This window comes from Telopea speciosissima, chromosome 1 (assembly GCF_018873765.1).
Source record: "Telopea speciosissima isolate NSW1024214 ecotype Mountain lineage chromosome 1, Tspe_v1, whole genome shotgun sequence".
NCBI lineage: Eukaryota > Viridiplantae > Streptophyta > Magnoliopsida > Proteales > Proteaceae > Telopea > Telopea speciosissima.
Window position 1 is genome coordinate 78,642,699 of NC_057916.1, and position 25,497 is coordinate 78,668,195.

At 38.9% G+C, this 25,497-nt stretch overlaps 2 protein-coding genes across 5 annotated transcripts; both read left to right on the forward strand.

Annotated features, from left to right (window-relative positions):
- Window positions 1-1,011: 1,011 nt before the first annotated feature.
- LOC122662922 (BAG family molecular chaperone regulator 3-like) lies at window positions 1,012-23,538 on the forward strand. 4 transcript variants are annotated; one of them, XM_043858629.1, is made up of 5 exons: window positions 1,013-1,290; window positions 1,431-1,687; window positions 1,790-1,936; window positions 2,074-2,523; window positions 23,500-23,538. In XM_043858629.1, exons 1-4 carry the CDS (start codon window positions 1,059-1,061, stop codon window positions 2,476-2,478), a joined length of 1,041 nt encoding a protein of 346 aa, XP_043714564.1. In that variant the 5' UTR covers window positions 1,013-1,058; the 3' UTR covers window positions 2,479-2,523; window positions 23,500-23,538. The 4 variants fall into 4 exon arrangements, with proteins under 4 accessions (XP_043714570.1, XP_043714564.1, XP_043714568.1 ...); XM_043858633.1 differs by having other exon boundaries at window positions 23,484-23,507; XM_043858635.1 differs by lacking the exon at window positions 23,500-23,538 and having other exon boundaries at window positions 1,012-1,290; window positions 1,790-1,930; window positions 2,068-2,871.
- On the forward strand, window positions 21,625-23,336 carry LOC122655163 (protein DETOXIFICATION 49-like). The gene has a single exon (XM_043849386.1). The coding sequence runs from the start codon at window positions 21,627-21,629 to the stop codon at window positions 23,334-23,336; it is 1,710 nt and encodes a 569-aa protein (XP_043705321.1). The 5' UTR covers window positions 21,625-21,626.
- Window positions 23,539-25,497: the final 1,959 nt, after the last annotated feature.

The window sequence follows — 25,497 nt, forward strand, 5'->3', positions numbered from 1 at the left end:
TGAGCACACCAATGAGAAGCCAAAAAATGATTTTTGTACATAAAAGATAAGGGCAGAAAAGTCATTTCAGATGGGAAGTGGAAAGAAAGAGAAAGAAAAGAGTGATAGTTTGTGTTTTTATTTTTTTTCATCACTGTCACAGACTCACAGTCCTCTTCTCCCCTGTTTATTATTATTTTAAAAAATTTTGTGGGGGTAAAGTCCTCTTCTCAATCTTGCCTGCCCCGACCCGCCTGCCTCGCTGCCGACACTGCTTATATATACATAACATCAAATAATTCATTCTCCAGTCGCTGTTTCCTTCGCTGGCTGTTCAAATTTTTTTTTTTTTTAAATTTTAATTAATTTTTCAGTTGTTCTCTCCTCTTCTTGTTCGGGCCTTTTCTTCTTCGTTGAAGAAGGAGAAAGAAGAATAGAGGGGGAGAAGAGGATTCAACACTGCTAATTCTTCAATTTTTTGTTCTTTGTTCATCTCTTTCGGTCGATTTGATCCACAGAGTTTGTTTGTCAATTCTTAGACGTCTGAGGTTTTCTTTAGCTTTTGAGTTTGGGAAGAAGAGCCACACTTTCATTCCTACGGCTTCAAAACCCTTTCCCCCTCTCTATTTTTGATTAGTTGCAGTAGTCGCCTAATTCTGAATAGTGAAACGATTGATTCTTCTTCTTGTGTCCTCGAAGAAGATCTCAAAGGAGTTGGAGAAGAACTTGAGACTTTATTGGAGTTTTTTTTTTTCTTTTTTCTTTCTAGTTGTTGGTGGTGCTTAATTTTAATGATTGGTTCAGAGGTTTCCATCGCGTCGGTCAGAAATGGTTTGCTTCGATACTGTTGAAGATCGTTGTCAAGCGGGCGTTGGAAGGATCTGACGCAGAGGTTCTTTCTTCCTTCCTGGGTTAGTGGTTGCCTGTAACCCAAGGAAGAGAAGATTAAAGGTTAAAAGAAAGAAAGTAATAAATAATAACAACTTTGACATCTCAACTGCAGAAGAAGAAGAAGAAGAAGAAACAAACGTATTAAGTATCTCATTCCATTCTGGCCGGTCGGAGGAAGATCAACAGAGATGATGCGAATGAGGACAAAGACCAAAGGGATGTCAGTCATGAACGGCAACTCAGGAGGCGGTGGTGTCGGTGAACCAGAAGCTGTGCATTGGGAAGTCAGACCAGGTGGAATGCTCGTACAGCAACGGAATCCTGATTCCGGCAGAGCCTCCGTCGCCCCCACCATTAGAGTTAAGGTCAAATACGGCTTTTCTTATCACGAAATCTACATCAACTCTCAAGCTAATTTCGGTCAGTACTCAGTACCAAAGCTTCACTTATTTCCCAATCTTTTCTTCTTCTTTTTGGTATATTTCAATAGTGAAGGAGGTGGGGAAGAAAGAAGAAATAAAATACTGATAGCAGTTGCTTTTGTTGTTGGGATTTGGCAGGGGAGTTAAAGAAGCTATTGTCGGCGCCGACTGGATTGCATCATGAGGACCAGAAACTGCTTTTTAAGGACAAGGAGAGAGACTCTAATGCGTATCTCGATATTGTGGGAGTGAAAGACGGATCAAAACTCGTTCTTGTGGAGGATGCGATTAGCAGGGAAAAAAGGTTCCTTGAGATGCGTAAGAATGCCAAGATGGAGAAGGCATCAAAATCCATCTCAGAAATCAGCTCGGAAGTCGACAAGCTTGCTGCCCAGGTAATTAATGGTTGAAATTCTCTTCAAACCCTCTTAAATCCTAAGACGAATCAGAATTTTAGCCCCTAACCGCTTGCTCCTTTGTAACTGTTAATTGAGCAGGTTTCTGCTCTCGAATCCGTTATATCTAAAGGTGACAAAGTTGCAGAAACCGATGTGTTGAATCTGATTGAGCTGTTAATGAACCAATTGATTAAGTTGGATGGTATCATTGCCGATGGAGATGTGAAAATGCAAAGGAAAACGCTGGTACTTTTTTACTTCCATTAAATTGGGGTCAATTGTTTGATTTTGTAACTCTTGGGAATTTTGAGTTTTGATTGATTGCCTTTGGAAACCCAATGAAGCACTCACTCTGTTTCCATTTCCACATTATTATCTTGAAGGTGAGGAGAGTGCAAAAGTATGTGGAAACTCTTGACCTGCTGAAGATCCGGAACGCCATGCCGAGTAGCTTTAGCAATGGCAATGGCGGTCAGATTCGAATGCAACAGCAACAGAAGCATTCAACTAGGAAAGTGCCAGAGCAAGTGTCTGTATCAAAGACAATGCAGCAGCCGCAGAGGCATTCAACGGATCAAATTTCACACACACAGCAGCAGCAGCCGCAGCAACCTGCAAGGCATTCGGCCGCAGGGACAGTGGTGACAACCCAATGGGAGACATTTGATTTTGATTTACCAGCATCCTCTGCTTCAAACACCGGCACCACCCCCACCCCCACCGCCACCATCGCCCACAGCCAAACCCAGGCCCCTTCTAGTAAGTTCGGCTGGGACTTCTTTCATTAAAGTAAATATATACTCAAATAGTCCAAAATGAAAATCTCACTTCATGAAGAGATGAAAATTTGGTGGGTGGCGTGTGGTATGGGTTTGCCCTTTTCCTCCATTCTTTTCTGTATTTAGATTTTGGGAGCATCTGATCATTCAGCATTACCCTTTTTTTTCACTTGAATTCGATCATTCGATCCATCTGTAATAAATGGGGTCGTTATGATTAGTGGGTTTTCATATATTTTTAGATTTTTTATTCTTCTTTTTTTTTTTTTCCCCTGTTTCTTTGGCGTTCATCTGCCATTTGTATGGTTCTAAGAACATAATATGCCATGTCTGTCTATATGTATATTTGAATTGATTACACGGAAAGGTTAGTAGTGCTTTATTGAGATTTGAAACCTGAAAGATAATGTAATAAAGTGCGGTTTCAATAGTGGGCACTGGGTACTTTGTTATTCGATCCTATTAGAGGAATTTATTACAGTAATTATGTGTTTGGGTGAGCCACTTAATGCAACTTTATGGTTTCACTTTGTGTTTGTTTTCTATTTTCTGTTTGGTAGTATGATTGGGTGCAAATCAAAATCTGTTTTTTTTGGGGGATGGGGTAGGGGAAATGGATGAGGACAATCACCAAACCTGGAACAGTGAGTCCCATCATTAACTCTCGTCTCCTACTAATTATTGTTCGAAATACTTTTCTGGGTTCAATCAAAGGGTCGAATTCAAAGCTGTAGAGATTTTCTCTTCAAGATGGGTGAAGGAAAATTAGTTGTTCCACAGTAGTAGCAAACTCATGTAGTATATTATGCACTGCCTTTTTCTTAAATTGGGAAGAAAGGGATCACCAAATAGTTGTTATTTTCCAGTTCTATGGTGAAAAGGAATGAGGCCATAAATTTACCTAATAAACCCCTTGTGCCAGTACCACCCACTCCTCTCCAATGTGCTTTCTTGCTTTTATACTGTGAGAGGTGTAACTGATCATTTAAGAGTGGTGCAACTCCATTCCTCTAAATACATTAGCTGATGACTTGATTCCTATTCAATTAACTCTGAAGAAGCAGCTGCATCCCTTCTCTACTCTTTTCTCTACCTCAAATTTATGTTTGTGTACAACCAAGAGACATATATATAACTTGATAGATTCCATTAAATACTCTCAAGAGTCCATATACCTCATAGACTCCTTAACTCAACCTGAGAGTTAGCTTCGATCATAAAGAGCAATAACAAGAGGAGAAAAGTTTTCTGCTCTGCCAACCAGACGTGGTTGGAAGCAATCAATGTCAAATATGCGTGTGAAACACCTACCACCGATCTTCCACGCCGTGGATTTCTCTTCTCAGCCAGCTAGAGTTACTCTCCATATAAAAGTAAGTAGAAACATTCCGATCCTTGCAGATTCATTGTCAATGGTTCCCTTAATTAAACTTGAAGTTACCAAGGAACCATGCATAGAACTGAATAGGGAGCCGCTGAATACTCTTAACTACACCTAACATATGAAATGGGTGCATGAGGATGTTGTGCTCAGCCTGGAAGACAATCATGAAGTTGGAAGTACCGGAGATTCCTAGGGGCATTACCATCAGAGAAGCATCCTTGACCACTTGGGTAGATCAAGAAAACAACAGTAACAGGTGCAACGGGAGATCCAAGGGCGCATACTTAGACGGAAACCAAGTTCCCACTCACGACCCATGTAACAAGCTACACCAAGTAAAACAATCAGTTCATAAGGACCACCATTGTATAATTATTCATCAACGGATGCCGCTTCCCATATCGGGTAAAAGTGAAATCCTATAGCTGCAGAAGTAGGAATAAAGGCACCAATGATAATACTGTTTCCATAAAGTAGAGACCCAGAAACAGATTCATGAATACCATCAATATCTATTAGAGGAGCAGCAATGAAGGCGATAATAATATAGAAGTTGCGGTCAATAAGGTAGGGAGGATTGTGCTGTCTTTCTATGGTATCACAGGTATGTTCATTAGCTCCAATTTGTAGTGCACTATTTTGTGGAATGTAGGTAGTGGTTATGATCGATTCGATAGAAAAGAAGGAATAGTGTGTGACCAAGAATAATTTAGTCTATGGATGTCCAACACATGGTAAAGTCCAAAACAAATCACGATTGTTGCAACCCATTTCCTAGGGGCTAGGGAGCACTGGCCCACAAGCTGTAGGCCTGCCTGCATCTGCCACAAATGGCAAGATGGGACAGGGCCAGAGCATTTATTGTTAAGGGCTCGGGGATGGCCCCGCCCCTTTCACGTACTAGGTACGTCCAATCTCTGATATCGAGAGGGGATATGTTACAACAACATTTACCGGTTGTCTCTATTGTCGAGTCTGGCCAAGCATTTAATGTTGATGCGACCAAGCAACCATGTTCACGTTGAAACACTCAAGTGCTCTATCGCCATGCTAGGTCAGAACGATCCACAAATCCCTCTATAAATAAGGAGCAAGGACCCGAGGTAAAAGGATTTGGCCCATTCCAGTCTTAAACTCTCTTTCTATCTTTCACCCAAAGTCTTTCACCTTTGACTGGTTGCTCTGAGAATTGACTTTAGCATCGGAGGATTCCCTAGAGTCATCTCCGGTCCCCTCTTGTGCTTATCCTTTTGGTTGTAGGTCTAGGTCTATCCATCGGATGGCAACATTCTCCTACAGTTTTCACCCGCATCAGTGTGTATTTTTTGTTGGGGTTTTCCTGGACAAAATCATCACAACTTCCTTTGATTCTGTATGGAAGATATCCAATCGATCAAAATAAAAGTTAAAGAGAGTCTTTATCCTTGCCGTGTTCTTTATATGGAATCATAGGCTAGGGAGCTGTTCCCTTAACTCGTACCGATGAGAATTTGACTTCACAAGAACTTGAACAAAAAACTATTAAATTGGCCTATTTCTTGCGTAAACCAATTGAAGTAAAATTTGAAATTATAATGAATGCTTTTTTAGTATGATGGAAAAAAAGTTCAAGAATCCTCTCTTTTTTTTTTTTATTACCTTAATTGAAGTTTTTTCAGAACACTCATTTCAGCGCAACGGTAGACATATATGGAATACCCATAAAATGAAACCGTTTTTGTCCACCAAAATGATTTTTTATACGTATGAAAATCACTTCCATTCCTTTCATACTAGTAACAAGTCTAACCTAATAAATATGGAGGATTCATCACATACAACATATATGATATATTAGAATATTTTAGAATACAAATTTCCTCTTTTTCATTTTAGATTCAATATTTTGAGTAGATACGTTAAATATTAAATATAGATGGATTATATCATGTAAATCATCTCTCTTAACTTTTGCCAACCAATCTTTCTTTTTATCCCCTTTTTTTGCTTTGCTCCTTCGAGTGATGATCAAACGATTGGATTCCTTATAACTATAAGCATCCAATTTGTTTTAAGCTTATTGTTCAACATTATACACTCAAAGTGGGAAATTTAGCAACCCTAGTTTGTTGGATACCTAGAGAGATACGATTAGTCATATGGGTCAAGCTTCTGATTTAGTTTTGTTCAAAACTAAGTGTTTAAGACATTCTCTGTAGGGTTTCCACTTTCCATATTGTCTCGACAGCAAAAATCCTCCACAGTTGGAGGCGTGTGAGTTGTGAGTTGTGAGTTGTGACCCATGAACGTTCCTATTCCAGCCCCTTTGTAATAGACGAAAAATTTGCGTGCCCATGTGCGAAGGAATCTGGTCGCTAAGACACAAAAACGGTGGGGCCCACATACTCTCTCCTCCAAACCACTCACCACCCATTATTTATGGATTTGTAATCTTGTCCCTCCATTCGTCCGAATTAGTACTCGGCGGTGAGAGGAACTTTTCCCTGAGACTTGAATCAGTTGGGAGCCATTTGTTTGACGTGAACGATGTGGTGGAAATGTTGTCCGACTTGATCCCATAGTGTAGTGGAACATGAATAAGGGTGAGAAGATTTTCAAATTCTACTTCAGCGGTTAAAGCATTTAATATTTACCTTTGAGCTTTTCTGTAAGTTTACCCTTTAGATTAACCAAAAAATGTTAGGATGAGATTTTGAAGTGTCACATCGGCACTTTTCCATCCCACCTAAGTCCCCGTCAAGCAAACGGCCCTAAGCAGCATATTACCTTGCCATGATATGGGCATGAGGCAATATAACTAAAGCAAGTGCTAAGTGACCCTAACTCAAACAGTGAAGAAAACATGCACCCATCTAGGGACATGATTACTCTCCCCCACCCTATTTGTCGGAGCTTGGATAAATTTAATAGAAAAAAAGGACTCTGTCCAGAAGTGTAGCTTTTGAAAGTGAGCAATCCCACCTCTCTTGGTGCAATGACGGGCTGAGTCTCCTTCTCTGCTCAAGTCTTATAGATTAAAAGTTTTAAAGAGGCCTTTAATCACTTAATTCGTTGTTAATAGAAACAGGAAAAATACAGAGCAACCAACGAATGTCCATGTAATCACTCGTATAACCAGGAAACACGAGTATCTACCATGGGCATGGGATGGAGTGTTAGATTTGTATCTACCATGAATTTCAAAACAGAAGTTTTTCAAGTTCCATTTTTTCAAGGTTTTGAATCTCAGAATTTTCCTTTTCCCTTCTCTTAGTCCCTTTCCTAAAGTAGGAAAATCTCATTCTTCCCCATAAAACCATAGAATTTTGAAGTTTTTCATTGACATAGTTACAGATGATACTAGCGATGCAATATAAAATTTCCAAAGATGGGAGAAAGAAGAGTTCAAAAATGGTGAAGGGTTCTGGAGGACTGGGTGGGGCAATTTGCATGTGAATTAGTAGAACGAAAAAGGGGAGATGGAGGAGGGAGAAATTACATAAAAACCCTTATCTTAAAAATCTGTTATGTAAAATGGGGTGGGCAAAAAAGTCCAGTTACAACATACAACATATGGTTGTAACTAGGGGTGTCAAAGGGCCGGGCTGGGCCGGGCTTGGCCTAAACTCTAGCCCAAGCCTAGTAGCCTTAAACTAAACCCAAACCCAGCCCCGCCTTGCCAGGGTCAAGCATACCCTCAACCCAGCCCAACCTTGGCAGGGTTTTTCTAAGCCCGGCCCAGCCTTGATTGACCCTGAATAACAGGCCCGTTCAGTTTTGAAAATAAAAATGCCCAAACACAGCCCACTTAATAAAGCCTAGACTATAAAAAATAGAGGTGAAATTTAGTAAAGTACATACTAAGACTTGAACCTATATGACTACTTGGTGATAATAACAACCTTAACCATTGCAGCAAGGGTGACAATTAATATACTACATAAATATAAACTATATAATACAGGGTCGAGCTGGCCCTGCCAGGGTCAAGGCCCCAACCCAGGATCGGCCCGGCCCGGCCCTGCCAGGGCCAAGAAAACAGTAAACCCAGCCCGACCCTATATTAAATGCAGGCCCGGCCCAGCCGTGTCCGGACTCAAGGCGGGTTCGGGCTGGCCGGGTTTTTTTGACACCCCTAGTTGTAACCGGGCTTGTTACAAACAGATTTACACCGAATCATGGTTAATAAAAAAAGGGTAAAGCTGTTTGTAACCGAGGTGGTTACAACCGTTTGTTGTAACCAATTTTTGTTTTCCTTTTTTAATCCTTGATTATAGATATAACCATCCCTTAAAAATAAGATTGTTTTTGGTAATTTCACTCACTCTCCTCCCTTTCTTTCCCATCTCGGCTCCCCGTTCCCTCCTTCCCACTTCCTCACCGGATATGGCTCCCCAGTCCCCAGTCCTCACCACACTAATGCTGTAGTGATTTACATCTTACACCTCTTACCATTTATTCCAATTAGAAAACTCACCTTCTGGATTGGTGACACCTCCCACCGCTTCTTCTACTTTGGGAAGTTAATGTCTTCTCTCCCTAGAGTCCCGACATGACCAAACCCTGCGCCGCCAGATCACGAGTTTGATCAGCAATCACAATCGAGTGGAAGGTGATACCAATCTTACGATTGCAGAGCCAGTAGCTCTACTAAACCTTCCCTCAATCCTCCACTTGAGTACGATGCCTTCCAATTTTTATGTTTTTTTTGTGGGGTAAATAAGCCTTCCAACTACTTGCTCAACCTCGACCCAATCTCTTTCCCGTACTCGTCCTTTGCAAACACCATGCTCCCAATTTTATCAAATGCCCTAATCGCCCTAAATGTCGAGGATACCACTTCTCTTATTTAGATGCCCACCAACCCAATATCCGCCAATAACAGAGCAAGGGTTTCTCACTTCGTACCAATCTATTCTGGACATCCATGGAGCCCTCCCTCTTCACCTAATCCTTACTTGTTCCAAGGCTTAAAGGCTCCATATCCATTGATTCTTTTTTAAATCTTTTTTTAGGTATCTGATTTTCAGTCTTCCATGGTTGATTTCAATTCTGGGTTGTTTAGTTCTTTGTGGATTTTTTTTTCCCAGTGATCATGGAATTTTTTTTATTTTTATTTTTTTCCTGAGGTAGAATTGGATAGTCGATATTGGTTCATGAAGCTACCAGTGGCCATGGGGATTTCCCTTGCAGCTTGGTTGCTCATGCGGGCGAGCAGCTCTGGGTGAAGTTATCGAAGGCGAAGCGGAGGTGCTTGGGGACCATCGGAGGACAGGGTGATTTGAGGAGGGATAAAAACTTGTTAAACTTACTTTTTTAACCCTTTTAAATAATTGACACATGGCTTTACAGGAGCAGAACAGTCTGGTTACAAACAGACGTACCCATAAAAAAAAAATCATTTTATTTTTTAAAATTTCAGTTCCCCTCTCTGTGCAACTAGACATGGCCTTAAAGATGAGACTAGGAAGGAGTTCAATACATAGTGGGCTGGGCTAAAGGTTCTATCCTGCTCCCTACCCAGTCTTGCTGAGCATCGTAGGGTAAGGTGTCCAAAAAGAAAACGTCATCAATTGGCATTTGGAAGACATGGGAAAGTCTCTGAGAGAGAAACCAAAACTCACCTCATCACTGAAATTTTGTCCCAAACAAACAACGAAAGTGAGTGCTACCTTTATCCGTTGCTGTAACTGGAGCGCTGCTGTGCGCATCGTGCGACACAGCAGCGGCCATGTGTGCACAGTGGGGCCTGCTGTGCACACATGGCTGCTGCTGCGCTGCACAATGCGCACAGCAGCGCTCCAGTTACAGCAGCAGATAAAAATTGGCTTCAAAAGCGAAACAGTGAAATGACATTGTTATAGTGATGGGCCTAGTCATGGGCCCATCCCCCAATGCTCCACTTGCATTGGGCCTTTAAAGTTCATGTTGTGGGTGGGTGTAACCAGGCCGGGTTCAAAAGCTAGACTAATGATCTCCTTCACTGAGATAACAAGAATTGTCACATGAGAATTGGGCCTGTAAAGTTCATGCTGGACAAAGACATTTTGGGTCTAAAATTGGGCCAAGCTTTGGGCTAAGCATGGATTGAATATGGGCTTGTGATGGCTTAAATCTCCATGGCCACATATGCTCCCCAACGTTACAACAATCATCTTGACCTTTGATGCAAAGGCGCTAGAAAAGGCGGTGCCAAGGTATGGACTTCACCAGTTAAACCGATCGGTTAGTAAATGGTTAGGTCTAGTTCGGTCGGCTCTTGATGGTAGACCTACGGGTGGTCGACCTACACCGGTAACCGAGCGTTTGTAGCCCAATTAACTTATTTATTGCGTGATCAGCCTGTTTATAGATCAGGTAGTCCGTTTATAGCCCTATTATCCTGGGCCTGATTGAGGATCGACAACTGACCAACAAAATACAAATAGTTCCATGGCTTGCCTGCCGTACGAGGTCCGATTAGCTAACTGTTGGGCCGGTGATGATCATTGAAGTTGTTGTATTGTACACCTCCATTAGTGGACTGAAAGAGAAGACAAACAGAGAGGGAGGAGATACAAAGTGGTTTTTTTTTCGCCAAATAGAAGAGTGAAGTGGCCTTTTGTTTTTTTTGTTTTGAACTTGAGAATAGTGTGGGTTGGTTATGTATCAAATTTCATAGTTTAATTCAGTAAAATATTCTCCGCGTATTAGCATGCATCTCCATGTAAATAAGCCTTCCAATTACTTGCTCAACCTCCACCCAACCTCTTTCCCGTACTCGTCCATTGCAAACACCATGCTCCCAATCTTATCAAATGTCCTAATCGCCCTGAATGCCGAGGATACCACTTCTCTTATTCAGATGCCCACCAACCCAATATCCGCCAATAACAGAGCAAGGGTTTCTCACTTCGTACCAATCTATTATGGACATCTATGGAGCCCTCCCTCTTCACCTAATCCTTACTCGTTCCAAGGCTTAAAGGCTCCATATCCATTGATTTTTTTTAAAATCCTTTTTTAGGTATCTGATTTTTCAGTCTTCCATGGTTGATTTCAATTCTGGGTCGTTCAGTTCTTTGTGGATTTTTTTTTTTTTTTTTTCCGGTGATCATGGAATTAGTTTGTGTTTTTTTTTATTTTTATTTTTTTCCTGAGGTAGAATTGGATAGCCGAGATTGGTTCATGAAGCTACCAGTGGCCATGGGGATTCCCTTGTAGTTTGGTTGCTCACGCGAGTGAGCAACTCTAGGTGAAGTTATCGAAGGCGAAGCGGAGATGCTTGGGGACCGTCAGAGGACAGGGTGATTTGAGGAGGGATAAGAACTTGCTAAATTTACTTTTTTAACCCTTTTAAATAGTTGACACATGGCTTTACAGGGGCAAAACAGTCTAGTTACAAATTCTGTTTGTCTTGGTTACAAACAGACGCACCCATAAAAAAAAATCATTTATTTTTTAAAATTTCAGTTCCCCTCCCTATGCAACTAGACATGGCCTTCAAGATGAGACTAGGAAGGAGTTCAATATATAGTGGGCTGGGCCAGTTATACAATGACTCCCATTGGCTTGAGTTGTCGTTAGCCCAGTCCAAAGTTTCAAATGGGCTGGGCTAAAGGTTCTATCCTGCCCCCTACCCAGTCTTGCTGAGTAATCGTAGGGTAAGGTGTCCAAAAAGAAAAAGTCATCAATTGGCATTTGGAAGACATGGGAAAGTCTCTGAGAGAGAAACCAAAACTCACCTCATCACTGAAATTTTGTCCCAAACAAACAACGAAAGTGCTTCAAAAGCGAAACAGTGAAATGACATTGTTATAGTGATGGGCCTAGTCATGGGCCCATTCCCCAATGCTCCATGTGTATTGGGCCTTTAAAGTTCATGTTGTGGGTGGGTCTAACCAGGCAGGGTTCAAAAGCTAGACTAATGATCTCCTTCACTGAGATAACAAGAATTGTCACATGAGAATTGGGCCTGTAAAGTTCATGCTGGCCCAAGACATTTTGGGTCTAACATTGGGCCAAGCTTTGGGCTAAGCATGGATTGAGTATGGGCTTGTGGTGGCTTAAATCTCCATGGCCACATATGCTCCCCAACGTTACAAGTATCATCTTGACCTTTGATGCAAAGGCGCCAGAAAAGGGGTGCCAAGGTATGGACTGCACCCGTTAAACCGATCGGTTAGTAAATGGTTAGGTCTAGTTCAGTCGGCTCTTGATGGTAGACCTACGGGTGCTTGACCTACACCGGTAACCGATCGTTTGTAGCCCAATTAACTTATTTATAGCGTGATCAGCCTGTTTATAGCTCACGTAGTCTGTTTATATCCCGATTAGCCTGGGCCTGATTGAGGATCGACAACTGACCAACCAAATATAAATAGGTCCATGCCTTGCCTGCCCAAAGAGGCCCAATTAGCTAACTGTTGGGCCTGTGATGATCATTGAAGTTGTTGTATTGTACACAAGAGAAATAGTGTGGTTGGTTATGTATCAAATTTCATAGTTTAATTCAATAAAATATTCTCCGCGTATTAGCATGCATCTCCATGTATTTTCATGCAAGTCTACCATCTCATAATCACGAATTTCTCAAAAATCTTGTTTTTCTACTTGACAAATTTCAATTGGGTTGAAACTTTACACGTGAAAAAAAGACATCGAGGTCACCTATCACACAGAATTTATGCCTTACCTAAACTGCCACGTGACAGATATTTAAGACCCGCTTAGAGATTTTTTTTGATGGACCCCTTGAATAACCCTTTCCCTTCTTTGTTTTTTCCCCCCAACCTTTTAATTTATCTATTTATGGGCCACACATGTTTCCTATCATTTCACATCAACTCTACTTAAATCCAAACCACCCCAATTGATAAAATTTTTATAAAAAAGTTTCCATACTGGTTTTTTAATAAATAAGAATAGAATAGTTCCTTATCTGGCATGTCACATGTTCAACGAGTATGAGCCCATACCTATAAATATAGATTCTATATAGGCCAATTGGCTAAAAATATAGTGGGTGAGAGGGTGAAGATGACATGTAGGTCCCTTATGGGCTGCCCATCTCTATTGGAAGTCCAAATTAGTATACCTAGCAGCTCATATACAAATAGCCCACCTCTATTGTCTAGAATTATAAGTTTTAAGACTTTCAAATTTATTATCCAATCCATCACATGTGAGATGGGATTTAAATTATCATTATAATTAACTCAAGTAAAATGTGCGAATTTCATGTGGGTCCTACAAATAAAATCTCAATCAATGAATCAATACAAATTGGATTGTTGGCTAGTGAATGCATGGCCTAAGGGATAGAAACAAGAAAAGGAAGCAACCGTTTTAGCCTCCATTGTGAAACCTTGGAATATTGTATGTACATTTGCTTCTTTTTCTCTCATGATTTCATGTATTGGTATGATTTGTCGTATTGGTCGATTTGTATCAGTATTGGGTATAACCGACATTAATACCAAATCGATATTGTATCGGGGGTATAATTATTTTTATCATCCGAGAATGCGAAATCAACTTAGAATACATACCAAACATTGCCTAGGTTTGGCCTATGTTCGGATGAGCTTGGGCTGCAGTCAGGTCCAGGCCCAGCCCACTCTACAAAAATTCACCAAATCTTTGTCTTGAAACTTTGCAATGCGCCAAATGCCCCCAAAAACCTGGAAAAAAAAAAAAAAAAAAAAAAAAAACTTCAAAACATACCTCAAAACAAAAAAGGAGTAAATTTGCATAGAAGTGAAGTCAATGAAAATGATAATAACAAAATTTATTTTTGGGCTATGAAGACAACCAAAAGTGAGGTAATATTAACAAATTTTTAAATGAAAAATAATTTCCCATGAGTTTGGATCTAATGCATTTATTTTATGGTCACTCTGTTTTTTTTTCTTTTTTTCTTCCCTTGATTGTAATGTTCTAAAAATGTCTGTTCTGGGGTTTCTAGTAATAAATTGTGGGAGACGTATAAAAATAAAAAAGAAAAGATGATTAAATAATATCATGATAAATTGATTTACATAGCAAACACACTTTGTTTGTTATGATTTAGTGTCATCTATGACTTACAGGCAATTATTGAGTGGTTTTTGTCAATTGATGTAAAATAATATTGCTAAACTATTATTCATATCCCGATTTACGTTAAAATTATCTTTCAATCCAATATTTTTCAAGTTGAATCCTCACTTCCTTACATCAACTTCTTGAAATTCCAATCACCTGAGAGAGTAAAGACAAGTATGGCCGTTATCACTTTACATCAACTTTACGTCTTAGATCCGACAAAATATCTCATTGAAATATTCAAAATGAAAAAGAACCATATATAGAATTTAATTTTTGTACTCATAATTTGTAGAGCCTTGAGTCATCTATTAGGGTTTTATTAAGACAAATAATGAATAAGAAAATGAGAGTTGTTTAGTCTTCCCAACAGAAAAAAATGCACATAGACGCATAAATGGGGGAGGGGAATGCGACAATTATACATTATATGATCGTATTAAGAATAAGTGTATCATTGCATATGTGTTTGAGGAAATAAAAAAAGGGCATTATATATTTCCCTTTTTTCTTTTTGTTAAGAGGAGAGATATTTTTTAAAATGACTAATTAAATTAAATGAGTCTAGTGATGATAGCTCTAACCCTAACTTCAAGGGTGGCTTATTACTCTATCCGAACATGACACATGAGATCCATGGCATTTGAAAACCCTCAAGATTAAGTGAGAGAAAATAAAACATATTTCCATGAGTCATAGAGATGAGTGAGGAATGCATTTTCGACATGAAAATTTGCAAAATAGTTACGGTTGACGAGAGCCCAAAAATGATCTTTTATGTATAATCCTGCATAATCTCGAATGATCAATACTTCTTTCTCAAGAGCTTATGGGTTTTAAAAACAATATTTGATAATATTCCATATTTAGCAAACAAGAAATGTTTATAATGGCCATCACTAAGCTATAATGCTATATTCTAGCAAATTAAGTGATATGATTGGATACTAATCTCAATTATATTTAATTAATTACACGCAGCTATGGTAGATTGGTCGCGTCCAACTATATTCTCCAATTCCTAATTAAACTGTTCAGAAGCCTTAATTGACTTTCTAAAAGTCAAAGGAAAAATTAAATTAAGCCCCACTCTTCCTGACTAACCATAAAATATGGGAGGGGGAGGTTTCTACTTTAGTAAAGCTGATCCTCCTTTAAAATGGAAGCTTTACCAAAACTAAAAATAAAAAAATGGAAGAGGTAGCTGTCCTCCTCACATACGTATTGTTTGGTTGGAAAATAGGTCACATAAGTGGAGTGCATGCAAGTTGATCCAACCTCTCTCTCTCTCTTTGAGAGGAGAAAAAAACAAAAAATTTGAAAAAAAGGCTGGGTATGTTAGCGATAGAGCATATGTTAGCACCTTATGTGTCTCTCTTTCTTTCTTTCTTTGAGGGGTAAGAAAGTCATTTCAAAGGGGAAGAGAGACATAGGATGCTAGCTTACGGTATACTGCTAGCATACTCATCCCTCTCCCAAGAAATTTTTATGTTTTTATGTTTTTATTTTTTATTTTATAATTTAAACTAGTACTTAAAGTTGAGAGAATCCATAGTAGTCAGGGTTTGAAAAAATGGATATCGGAATCAGCCGAGGCAGCCGATCTCGATTATGGTTGATCTGAATTAGATCAATCTTGTATGAAAGGTTTGAAACTAAGATTAAGGTGTTTTTTAGTCGATTTCCACTGATTCTGGCTAATCTTGACCAGTCGATTCAAATCCCAATTCCAAGGATTTAAACACTGATACTAATGGTTATAGCATTACTATACATGCGAGGACTTGTATTCGTGAAATTTGTATTGCTTTGTTTCCTTAAATTGTTGCAACTTTGGGGGGGGGGGGGAGGGGGCTATTAGGGTTGCTGAGAATTCTTTGTAAACATAGAGCGGCATGAGGATGAGAGGTTGTAACTCTATTCTCCATTGTCAGTGAAAATCTCTCTCATCTCTCCACAGATGTAGGTATCTTGTCGAACCACATAAATCTTTACGTTATGTGATTGCTTGGTTGCTATTTTCATTCGTCTTCTGCATCGTCTTAGTATTTCGTTTCAGTACATGAGATATTTGATTAAATAAGACTCTGAAATTTGACACATAGAAAATCTAGATCATATCCTTTCTACCCAAAGATAAAAATGGACACATCATCTATCCATGTTGCAAAATAAGTATCTTCTGAAACTTGTAAAAATTTTTATCAAAAAAAAAAAAAAAAAATTTTGTAAAAATAACAAACACTTATGAAAATGATCTTTTGCTATTCTTTTAAGCAGTTAGGGGTAGTACTTAGTAGAAAGAAAAGACTTAAAGAATTTAAAATGAAATGTGAAGAGTTGGTAATAGTTTGGTGGATAAAGTGTATATTGTTGGCATATTTAAGATGTAGGAGGTGATATATAAATATGGACTCTTTTAAGTGTTAACCATGTTTTTGTCTCCCAATATTAAATTAATATAAGAGACCGCCGCTGCAATATTGTTCACTTTGGATCTCAAGTGTCAGACTTGTAAAGAGAACAAAAAACCAGAGCATCCCTAATTGGAATTCTTAGGTTTAGGTGACTAAATGGAATAGAGGTAATTGGATAATAATTATAGGCGGAACCATCATTGAACTGTTGACTCACCATTGATGAGTTTCCAAAATTCACCAAATCAACCAAAAAAAAAAAAATTTTTACTAAGTCAACCAAAAAAAAAATAATTCACCAAGTCAAGAAAGGTGATGCATTTTATTAGAAAGCTCTACTAACATATAATTATGAAAATTTGTTTGGTGTTAACATATTTGGTTATTTTGGTTATTTGTCATTGTAATGATTTTGCTCACACATAAGACAAATTATTGTTTTCTTGATTCTTAAATAGAAAATATTATTAATTAAAAATATCTTTAATGAGCTTTTGTCTTATATGTAAAAATATTTTGTTAGATAATGATATCGACATATTTTCACGTATCATCACATCTGTCATAGTAGGACAAAAAAAAATTAAAATCTAGATCCTCTACAATGTAGTATATATTGTTGTATTATTGCCATGTGTTCTTTCATTGATCGATGATTTTTCTTGATTGTCTCCTTTTCTTTCTTTCTTTTTAAGAGATAATTGAATGAAAATTTCTACATAATTGTGGTCAAGACATATGGCAATATTAAAGCATATGCATAGAATAATTACTCTTCATGTACAGGGACAGGACTACACTACAAAATAGCATCAAAACTACATTGTTATGTGTAATAGTGGTAAGGCGAATACCAGGACCACAAATCCTCTCCAATTATTTGGAAGTACTAGGGAAACAAATGTATTTTTTTGGAGGGAGAGGATGGAATCCACTGTACCCCTACAGCTTCTCCCCACCCTATATTTTGTTTCATCGATATTTTATGTATTTATCGAAAAACTAGGTCTTTTTACTTGACTCATCTTCCTCGAAACTTGATGAATCTAGTGAGTCAAAACTAGTTAGGATGAGTTACGTTACCCAATTAATTGAACAAGGGAGGGTGCAAATGTGACTTAGGTTTTCAGATTTCAAGGACTTAGGGCATGGGAGAGTGGAAAATGAAATTGAAATGAAGATTGTGAGGTTGAAGGTCGAAGTGGCCTAAACTGTGTATAATATGTGTTATACACCATATTTATGGACTACAAAAGTGACCATACTTGGGTGAGTTTTATTTTGATTCGGTAAAAACACTAAATCTCAAACCGAGTTTTGTAAAATTTTTATGTTATATACTGAACTCTTGACAATATTTTACCCTTTTTTTTCACTTGACTCAGGTGATTCTTCTTAATCAAAGCCTCGTTTTACAACAATACTATTAAGGAATTGGAAAGGAGTCACACCTGAATATCAAAATCTATTGATGTATACATTGATGCTGTTCTTCCCTAACAGTTTGATCTTCTAGGTGAAACAGTACCGAACATGGTATCAAAGCAGGGAGGTCAAGTGTTTGACTCTTGGGAAGTGCATGAGAAGAGTTTTCCTGACATTTCTTCTCCCTTGGTGCCATTGAAAGGAAATACTGAGCTAGCTTATTATATAATCCTAATTAATAACCGCAACATTCTTAACAATTTATAGGAAAAATAGAGATACAATTTCCCGAATTACCCCAACATTCCTAACAATTTATAGGAAAAACAGAGATATAATTTCCCGAATTACTCCCATGGAAACCATAAAAATTTTCCTACATTCTCCGAGCTCTATTCACTTAAGGATGTAAACGAATTGAATTCGGTCAAATAGTGACATTATCATATTAGTGTCCGATTATATTCGGACGGATTCGGATAGTTTCCGAATAATGATTTTTTGAATGCGGATTCTCCTAAATGGATATGAGCGTAGATCGAATACGAATTTTCAACTATGCGTTGAAATCTTTACCGTTTTGTTGATAAGGGTTATGGTTGAGATTTGAGAATTCAGCAATAACCCTTTTTTCTACCTTTCTCAGTCTTTGATTTTCTTATGTTTTATACTTTTGATTTTATCTTGTATTTATTTTAATAAATATGTGATTCCATGTATCACGTACAGTGCATAAAACAATTTTTATAAACCAATAGAAAATCTAGAAAAAGAATTACATTATCTTAATATATAAAATTATAAAAATAAATAAATAAAATCCAATAAGGTAATTTAATCAGATATATAGACGGACACAAAGATATATTTCAGATATTTTATTACCGTTTGATTGCTAAACGAATTAGATAATTAATAATAGATCAAATAGAAGGATTATCATATTCGTATTAGATTAATTTTCGGACGGATTCAAATTCTCCTAAATGGATATGAATGCGGATCGAATACAGATTTTTCAAATATCGATTGATATCCTTAACTCACTAATGACCCTTTGAAAACAACCCACAGCCCAAACTTCATAATACAAGACATCAAGCCCTCAACATCCACAATGCCAACCTATTACAACACCACACATGCATATATGCACCCAGCCAGCCAGTCCTTAATGGTGAAACTGTAGCGGTCCAACAGGTCCACCACATCCCCACATTCCCACGCTTTGTTTCTCCAGTAGATTTAACTGACCGGAGAGGAAAGAGGATCATGCATGGCCCTCCTTTTTGAGTTTGATTTTCAGTCTTGACTGGCTAATTGACCGATGACCAACTGAATCTAACATTGCATATCCAATAGTCCCTAAATTCCCTATCGAATTGTCAACTTCAAAACACAATAAGAAGAAGAAGAAGAATATTGAGATTGAATCGAATCTCCTAGTTTTCACATTGGGTGGAACGTATGTCTTTTTCTGAAAATTTAGGTTTTTCCGTGAAAACCCACAACTCTTTCTTTGAATTCTTTCCTGACACGTCCCCCCAAACAAAGAAGACAGTTTGGATATGATGGGTTCTTGATTTTACTCCATATGGTCTGGGTCTGGGAATTCTGAAAGATTTTGGAGTAAAACTGATCATAACACCATGGACCCATAACTTCTCATTCAATTATTTTGAGATTTTTAAGCTCATTCATTTGTCCATGAATGCATTTGTGAGCATGGTTTTAGTGCATGGTATCGGAATAGATATTGGTAACACGTAAAACTGATACGATAATGATACGGTATTGGTCTGGATCGGTTGTATCAGATAAAATTACCCTTGAGATTTAAAAAAAAATAAGTTTTCTAACTATTTTACCCTTTGTCCGTATTGTGCTATTGATACGGTATCGACACGATATCAGTATTGACTAGCAAAACCAATATGTGTCCATGGGCGATACGATACCGACACTTGGAACCATGTTTGTGAATGGTGATGAATAGCAACTAGCTATGAAAATGAGATTCATCAGTTCTGTAGTAGTAAACTTTGAAGATGAGAATAAAAGAAACAAAAAAAAAAGACTTGGAAGAAGCTTCCCATTTGGCAACTAATTATAGAGAAGGCTTTTTTGAATTTTTGACTAAAGAGAGGCCACTGATGCATATAAATCCAAATCCACCTGTAATTAACTCCAACTGGGTATTCGTGTGTTTGACGATTGAAGGTTTCAAACCTGTGATGAAGAAGAAGAGAGATGCATGGAACTGATGAGAATTGGTGGGAAGGCTATATCCACAACGAGTCGGATCTAGCTAATTACTGGGTTTGGGTTGACCCCGGCCACTGGATCAGTTTTTAGCGTTGAACGCCCTCCCCACACCCCCACCCCCACCCCCACCCCCACCCACTCAAATCGTGTAGTCAAGTAATAATAAAGTGATACCACTAAATCTCATAAATATTCTTCACATACAAAATTAACTGACCTGCTTCAATTCCTTGTTTATTTATTATATACATTCTTAACAAATTTGAACTTTTCTTCGGATACATTTCTTTGACCAATCCTCTCTCTCTCTCTCTCTCTCCATTTCATGTTGGCCGGAAAAAGACAGAGTAGATAACCCAGATATGGGTTCTGTTCTAATAACCCTTAAGAAGAGGGGCCAAAATCACCCAACTCTAGTATTGGACTCTTGACTTGGAAAGACCAACTCTATTAATCCTATTCAACCAGGGGCTTTCAGGGCAAAGAACCGCACCAATTCAACAGGCAATACCATTTGGAAATGAGTTTGTGGTGGTAATATGTCCTAGCTATAATTGCCCCTAAAAGCTCAAAACAAAACCCAAAAATAAAAATTTGCATGAAGTAAGTACTTTCCTCTTATAATCTCTTTTCTTATTAAATATATAGGAATCAGTTTTTTGTCTGGGAGTGTGGCTTACACAAGCACTCTCATGTGTCTATATCTCTCCTCCTCAAAACAAGGGGGAAAAAGTGTCTTTTCATATGGGATGGAGAGAGATAGATTGGGAGTGCTAGCGTAGGTCACACTCCGGGACAAAGTTATTTTTTCCCTAATTATATGTATGAATTCATTTTTACTTCTCATTACTTGGTCGCATGGTCTCTACACAAACGTTTGGGTCAATGGAAGAACACATCTGGGTATCTATCTAAAGGCAAATACATCATCTCACGGTGTCCTGTAAGAGGGCATAAAAAACATCATAAAGTAGAGTTTTTTTTCTTTCTTTTTTAACTATTTACTATTGACTTGACATGTAAAATGCCATTATAACATATATATAGATTATTCTTCGAAATATTAATTACAACTTTTCTTTTCCACTCTTATCTTAATTTTCTTTCCTTCTCTTATTAAAACGTGGATGGATAATAATACAGAGAGATATGAGACAAGTAAACGTGGCCTCCAAAATTCATTTCATTAACCAAGGATCTGTTCTCTCATTGATGGGAAAAGGTTGCTTTAAATTTTGTCTTCTTATAAATAGTGGAATTTATACGTTGAATTCCCCCAACAAATCACTTATAAGCCATGTGAGAATCCCTCAAGGAATCTTTATGTTAGTTAACCATGAATTTACCGTTGTGTGGTGCTGTCCGGTCGTGTGCTGTGGCGCAGGCACATACAACAGCACATGTTCCATTATAAATTGCTTATAAATACTGTCTCCTCTGACCTCTGCGCCTCTCTCTTTATCACAGGCCTCTCTCTCTCTCTCTACCAACCAAAACCCAGAATCAGAGCCAGAAGTAGAAGCCACCTCTGTTACCCAAAAAAAAAAAATAAAAGTAGAAGCCACCTCTTCCTGTCGTGTGTCGGTAGAACGCTTCCTTGCTGGATCTAAAAGCCCAGAGCCATGTGTCGCTTAATTCACTTTCCAGAGACCTGCAAATGCAACCCAGAATCAGACCAACCTTACCTTCCCCATACCAACTACTCGGAACCCGACATGTTTAGTCCATTGATACCCAAAACTCCAACATCTCAACAACAACAACAACAACAACAACAACATCTAGAAGCAGATCATCAAGAAGAAGCAGAACAAACACAATCACAATCTTATGATCATGAAAAGCCATCCACTACTACTACTACTACTACTACTACTACTACAACCCACCTCTCCCTTGCCATTAATGAAGCCAAATCCATAGCCAACATAGCTCTCCCCATGGTCCTCACGGGTCTCTTACTCTACCCTCGTTCCATGATCTCAATGCTCTTCCTTGGCCGTTTAGGTGACCTGGCCTTAGCCGGCGGTTCTCTAGCCATTGGCTTTGCAAACATCACCGGTTACTCCATTCTCTCTGGTCTCGCCATGGGAATGGAACCCATTTGTGGGCAGGCCTTCGGTGCCAAAAGGCATACTCTGCTCGGCCTCTCCTTGCAGAGAACTGTGCTTCTTCTTCTTGTCATCTCAATCCCCATAGCCTTCCTTTGGTTGAATGTGGAGAGAATTCTTATCTATTGCGGTCAAGAAACAGAGATAGCCAGGGAAGCCCAATCCTACATTCTGTATTCTCTGCCGGATCTCCTCGCTCAATCACTTCTCCACCCACTTCGAATCTACCTCAGGAGTCAATCCATAACACTACCCCTAACTTACTGTGCCACTTTAGCAATCCTTCTTCACATACCCATTAATTATCTCCTTGTCTCTGTTCTCAACCTTGGAATCAAAGGCGTAGCTTTGAGCGGTGTTTGGACCAATTTCAACCTCGTGGGTTCTCTGATCGTCTATATATACATGTTTGGTGTATACAAGAAGACCTGGGGAGGTATCTCTTGGGAATGCTTAAAAGGTTGGAAATCACTCCTCAATTTGGCCATTCCGAGCTGCATTTCGGTCTGTCTAGAATGGTGGTGGTACGAAATCATGATTCTCTTATGTGGGCTTCTGTCGAATCCAAGAACAACAGTGGCATCCATGGGAATACTGATTCAAACTACTTCTCTAATCTACATATTCCCTTCTTCTCTGAGCTCCAGTGTATCCACAAGGGTGGGTAATGAATTGGGTGCGAACCAGCCAGGGAAAGCGAGACTCGCCGCTCTCGTGGGTCTCTTGTTTAGTTTCTTATTGGGTTTTTCAGCATTGATGTTTGCTATGGCTGTGAGATCAGTATGGGCGACAATGTTCACTCTAGATGCAGAGATCATTGCATTGACATCGCTGATTTTGCCTATAATTGGATTGTGTGAGCTTGGGAACTGTCCACAGACGACAGGGTGTGGGGTATTGAGAGGAACTGCGCAGCCAACAGTGGGAGCAAATATCAATCTGGGTTCGTTCTATCTGGTTGGAATGCCGGTGGCAATTTGGTTGGCGTTCTTATCTGGTTATGATATCAAAGGGCTATGGTTGGGACTCTTGGCGGCTCAGTTCTCCTGTATGGTGATCATGATATTGGTTTTGGGTAGAACGGATTGGGATCTCCAAGCCCAGAAGGCACAAGCGCTGACCACCGGAGCTGCTTCTATTGATGATGATGATGATGATCATAAGGAAGTTAAAGTTTCCTCGGACAATATTTTTAGAACAACCAACGATTCATCAGTTTAATTTAACCCCCTTTTTCATTTCTAGTTTTTTTTTTTTTTTTTGCAATCTCTCTCCCTTTCTGTCCATCTTCTTTTTTCCCTTCCTTTAATTATTCAAATTTTGTGAAGGTGATCGTTCCATGTAATTCTTGAAAAAGAGAAGATCGCCAGAGAGAGAGAGAGAGAGAGAGAGAGAGAGAGAGAGAGAGAGAGATCATCTGTGGTTGAGTTAATTTCGTTTTTCTTTTTTTGGGTTAATATGTACTCTGTTTGATAACTTTGATTAAAATACAGGGAGGAAGAATCAAAAAGAGGTTTTCTCTTTTCTTCTCTAAAATTCTTGTGAGGGAAAGCCTTACAATTACAGTATACATTGCAGGTTAGTAATTATCGAAAGTCCAAGGCAAAGAAAGAAATGAGAAGGGGGGTCGTCGATTGCAACGGCCGGCGGCTACGTAAACGACCTGGTCTCTGACTCAGTCGCCTCCTGTTCCTCTGCGCTTCTCCATGGCCGCCTTGGCAAGACCAAAATCACTCACTGCTCCAAGTCTAGAAACAACAATTTATTGAACAGGTTACTGAATGTATCTAAATTCTAAACAAACACTGATCGTGTCCCAATGGGTCAAAGCCTTGCTATCCCCTAAGTCTTTCATTTCATATTTGTCACATTGGATGTTAATGTCAATGATTTGATCAGGCCACAGCCACACTGTGGTGTGGGGTGGTGTGTGGATCTTTATCCCCCCACTTTGCCAGCCCCTCAATTTCCTCAATTCCATATAATAGGAGGATGGAAATGATCACCCTACCTCCTGCCCGAATACACTGTCCGGAGTGGGGTCCACCTCACTCTATTAGAGGGAATTGAGGAAATTGACGGGCAGACAAATTGAGGTGATATTTTTCTGTGGTGTGTTATGACATGGATGCATTCTAGAATCCAAACCACCGCAAAATTGGACTGTATAGCATGGATAGAGGACAAACACATCTCCTTAATTCAGGGATCGGAATTGGGTCAAATAATCGTACGTAAGCGTTACCGACCAAGCCCTCCTAACCAAAGGTGAAGAATGAATTTTCCACTATAAATAGAAGATTATGCTTTGATTATCCGATTCAATATGAACTCTACCATAACCTTTAGAGATCATCACGAGAAAAGCTAGCCAAATTACCAAAACTTCACTTTGAATAGGTTGAGTAAATGTGGCCGGACTTGAAATAGCAACTAGTGGTCCACACGGCCCATCCTTGTCTGACTTTCGTTCTAACATATTTGACCTTGACTAAGTCGCAGGTGACTCTTATAGCTTGAGAGGCAACACCTTTTGTGACTCCTCACCTTATACGAGTTTGGATTGCTAGAACAATATAGGTCAGAGAGCACCACGTATTGGGTTTCTTGGGGACTCACTCACCACTAGAGAACCTTAAACTCACACTGGGGCTCATTATGACATACCCACAATTTCCAAAAATATAAATGATCAACTCTACTTTCTATAAGCTGAAAAAGGATACACATATACAGGGAAGGAAAAAAAAGCCATTGGAATATAGCTGTTAGAAATGTCTTCGAAAGAGTGCATTTGAAAAAAGAGTGGTTGCTTGAAAAATTAGGCGTTGAAAGAAAAGAAGAAAGTGGAACGGACATTAAATGCTCATCATCATGACTACATCATTCTTCCCTGTTTTGGAAGAACTCATCCTTAAGTTTGAAATGAGGAATGAAACAGTAATTCTATTATTAGCCATGTTTTCCATTTTCGAGTGTGCTTCTTAATTTGGATTGACTTTGTAGACTTACTTACCATAAGAATTAAAACTTTCTTTGATAACAAATAGATGCAGCTCAAAAGGGGATGAGTCAAAATAAGCTAGAAAACAAAGAAGAGTTCAGAATAATAAGGGTTAGAGAGGACTACTTAACTCAAAGGGTTAGAGAGGACTAAACTCTAGGTATTATGGGACTCACTTACCTAACTGTGAGACTCACTCAATATTAGATGACCTCAAACTCATAGTGAGGCTCACCATGACACTCACAAGTTCCAAAATATAAATTAGGGAAAAAGAAGTTGTCAAGTTGCGTGACTCATATGCCCAGACACAAGAAATGCAAAATGACCGTCATGTCCCCCATGAGAAATGAAAAAAATCGCACCTCTATTGGATGC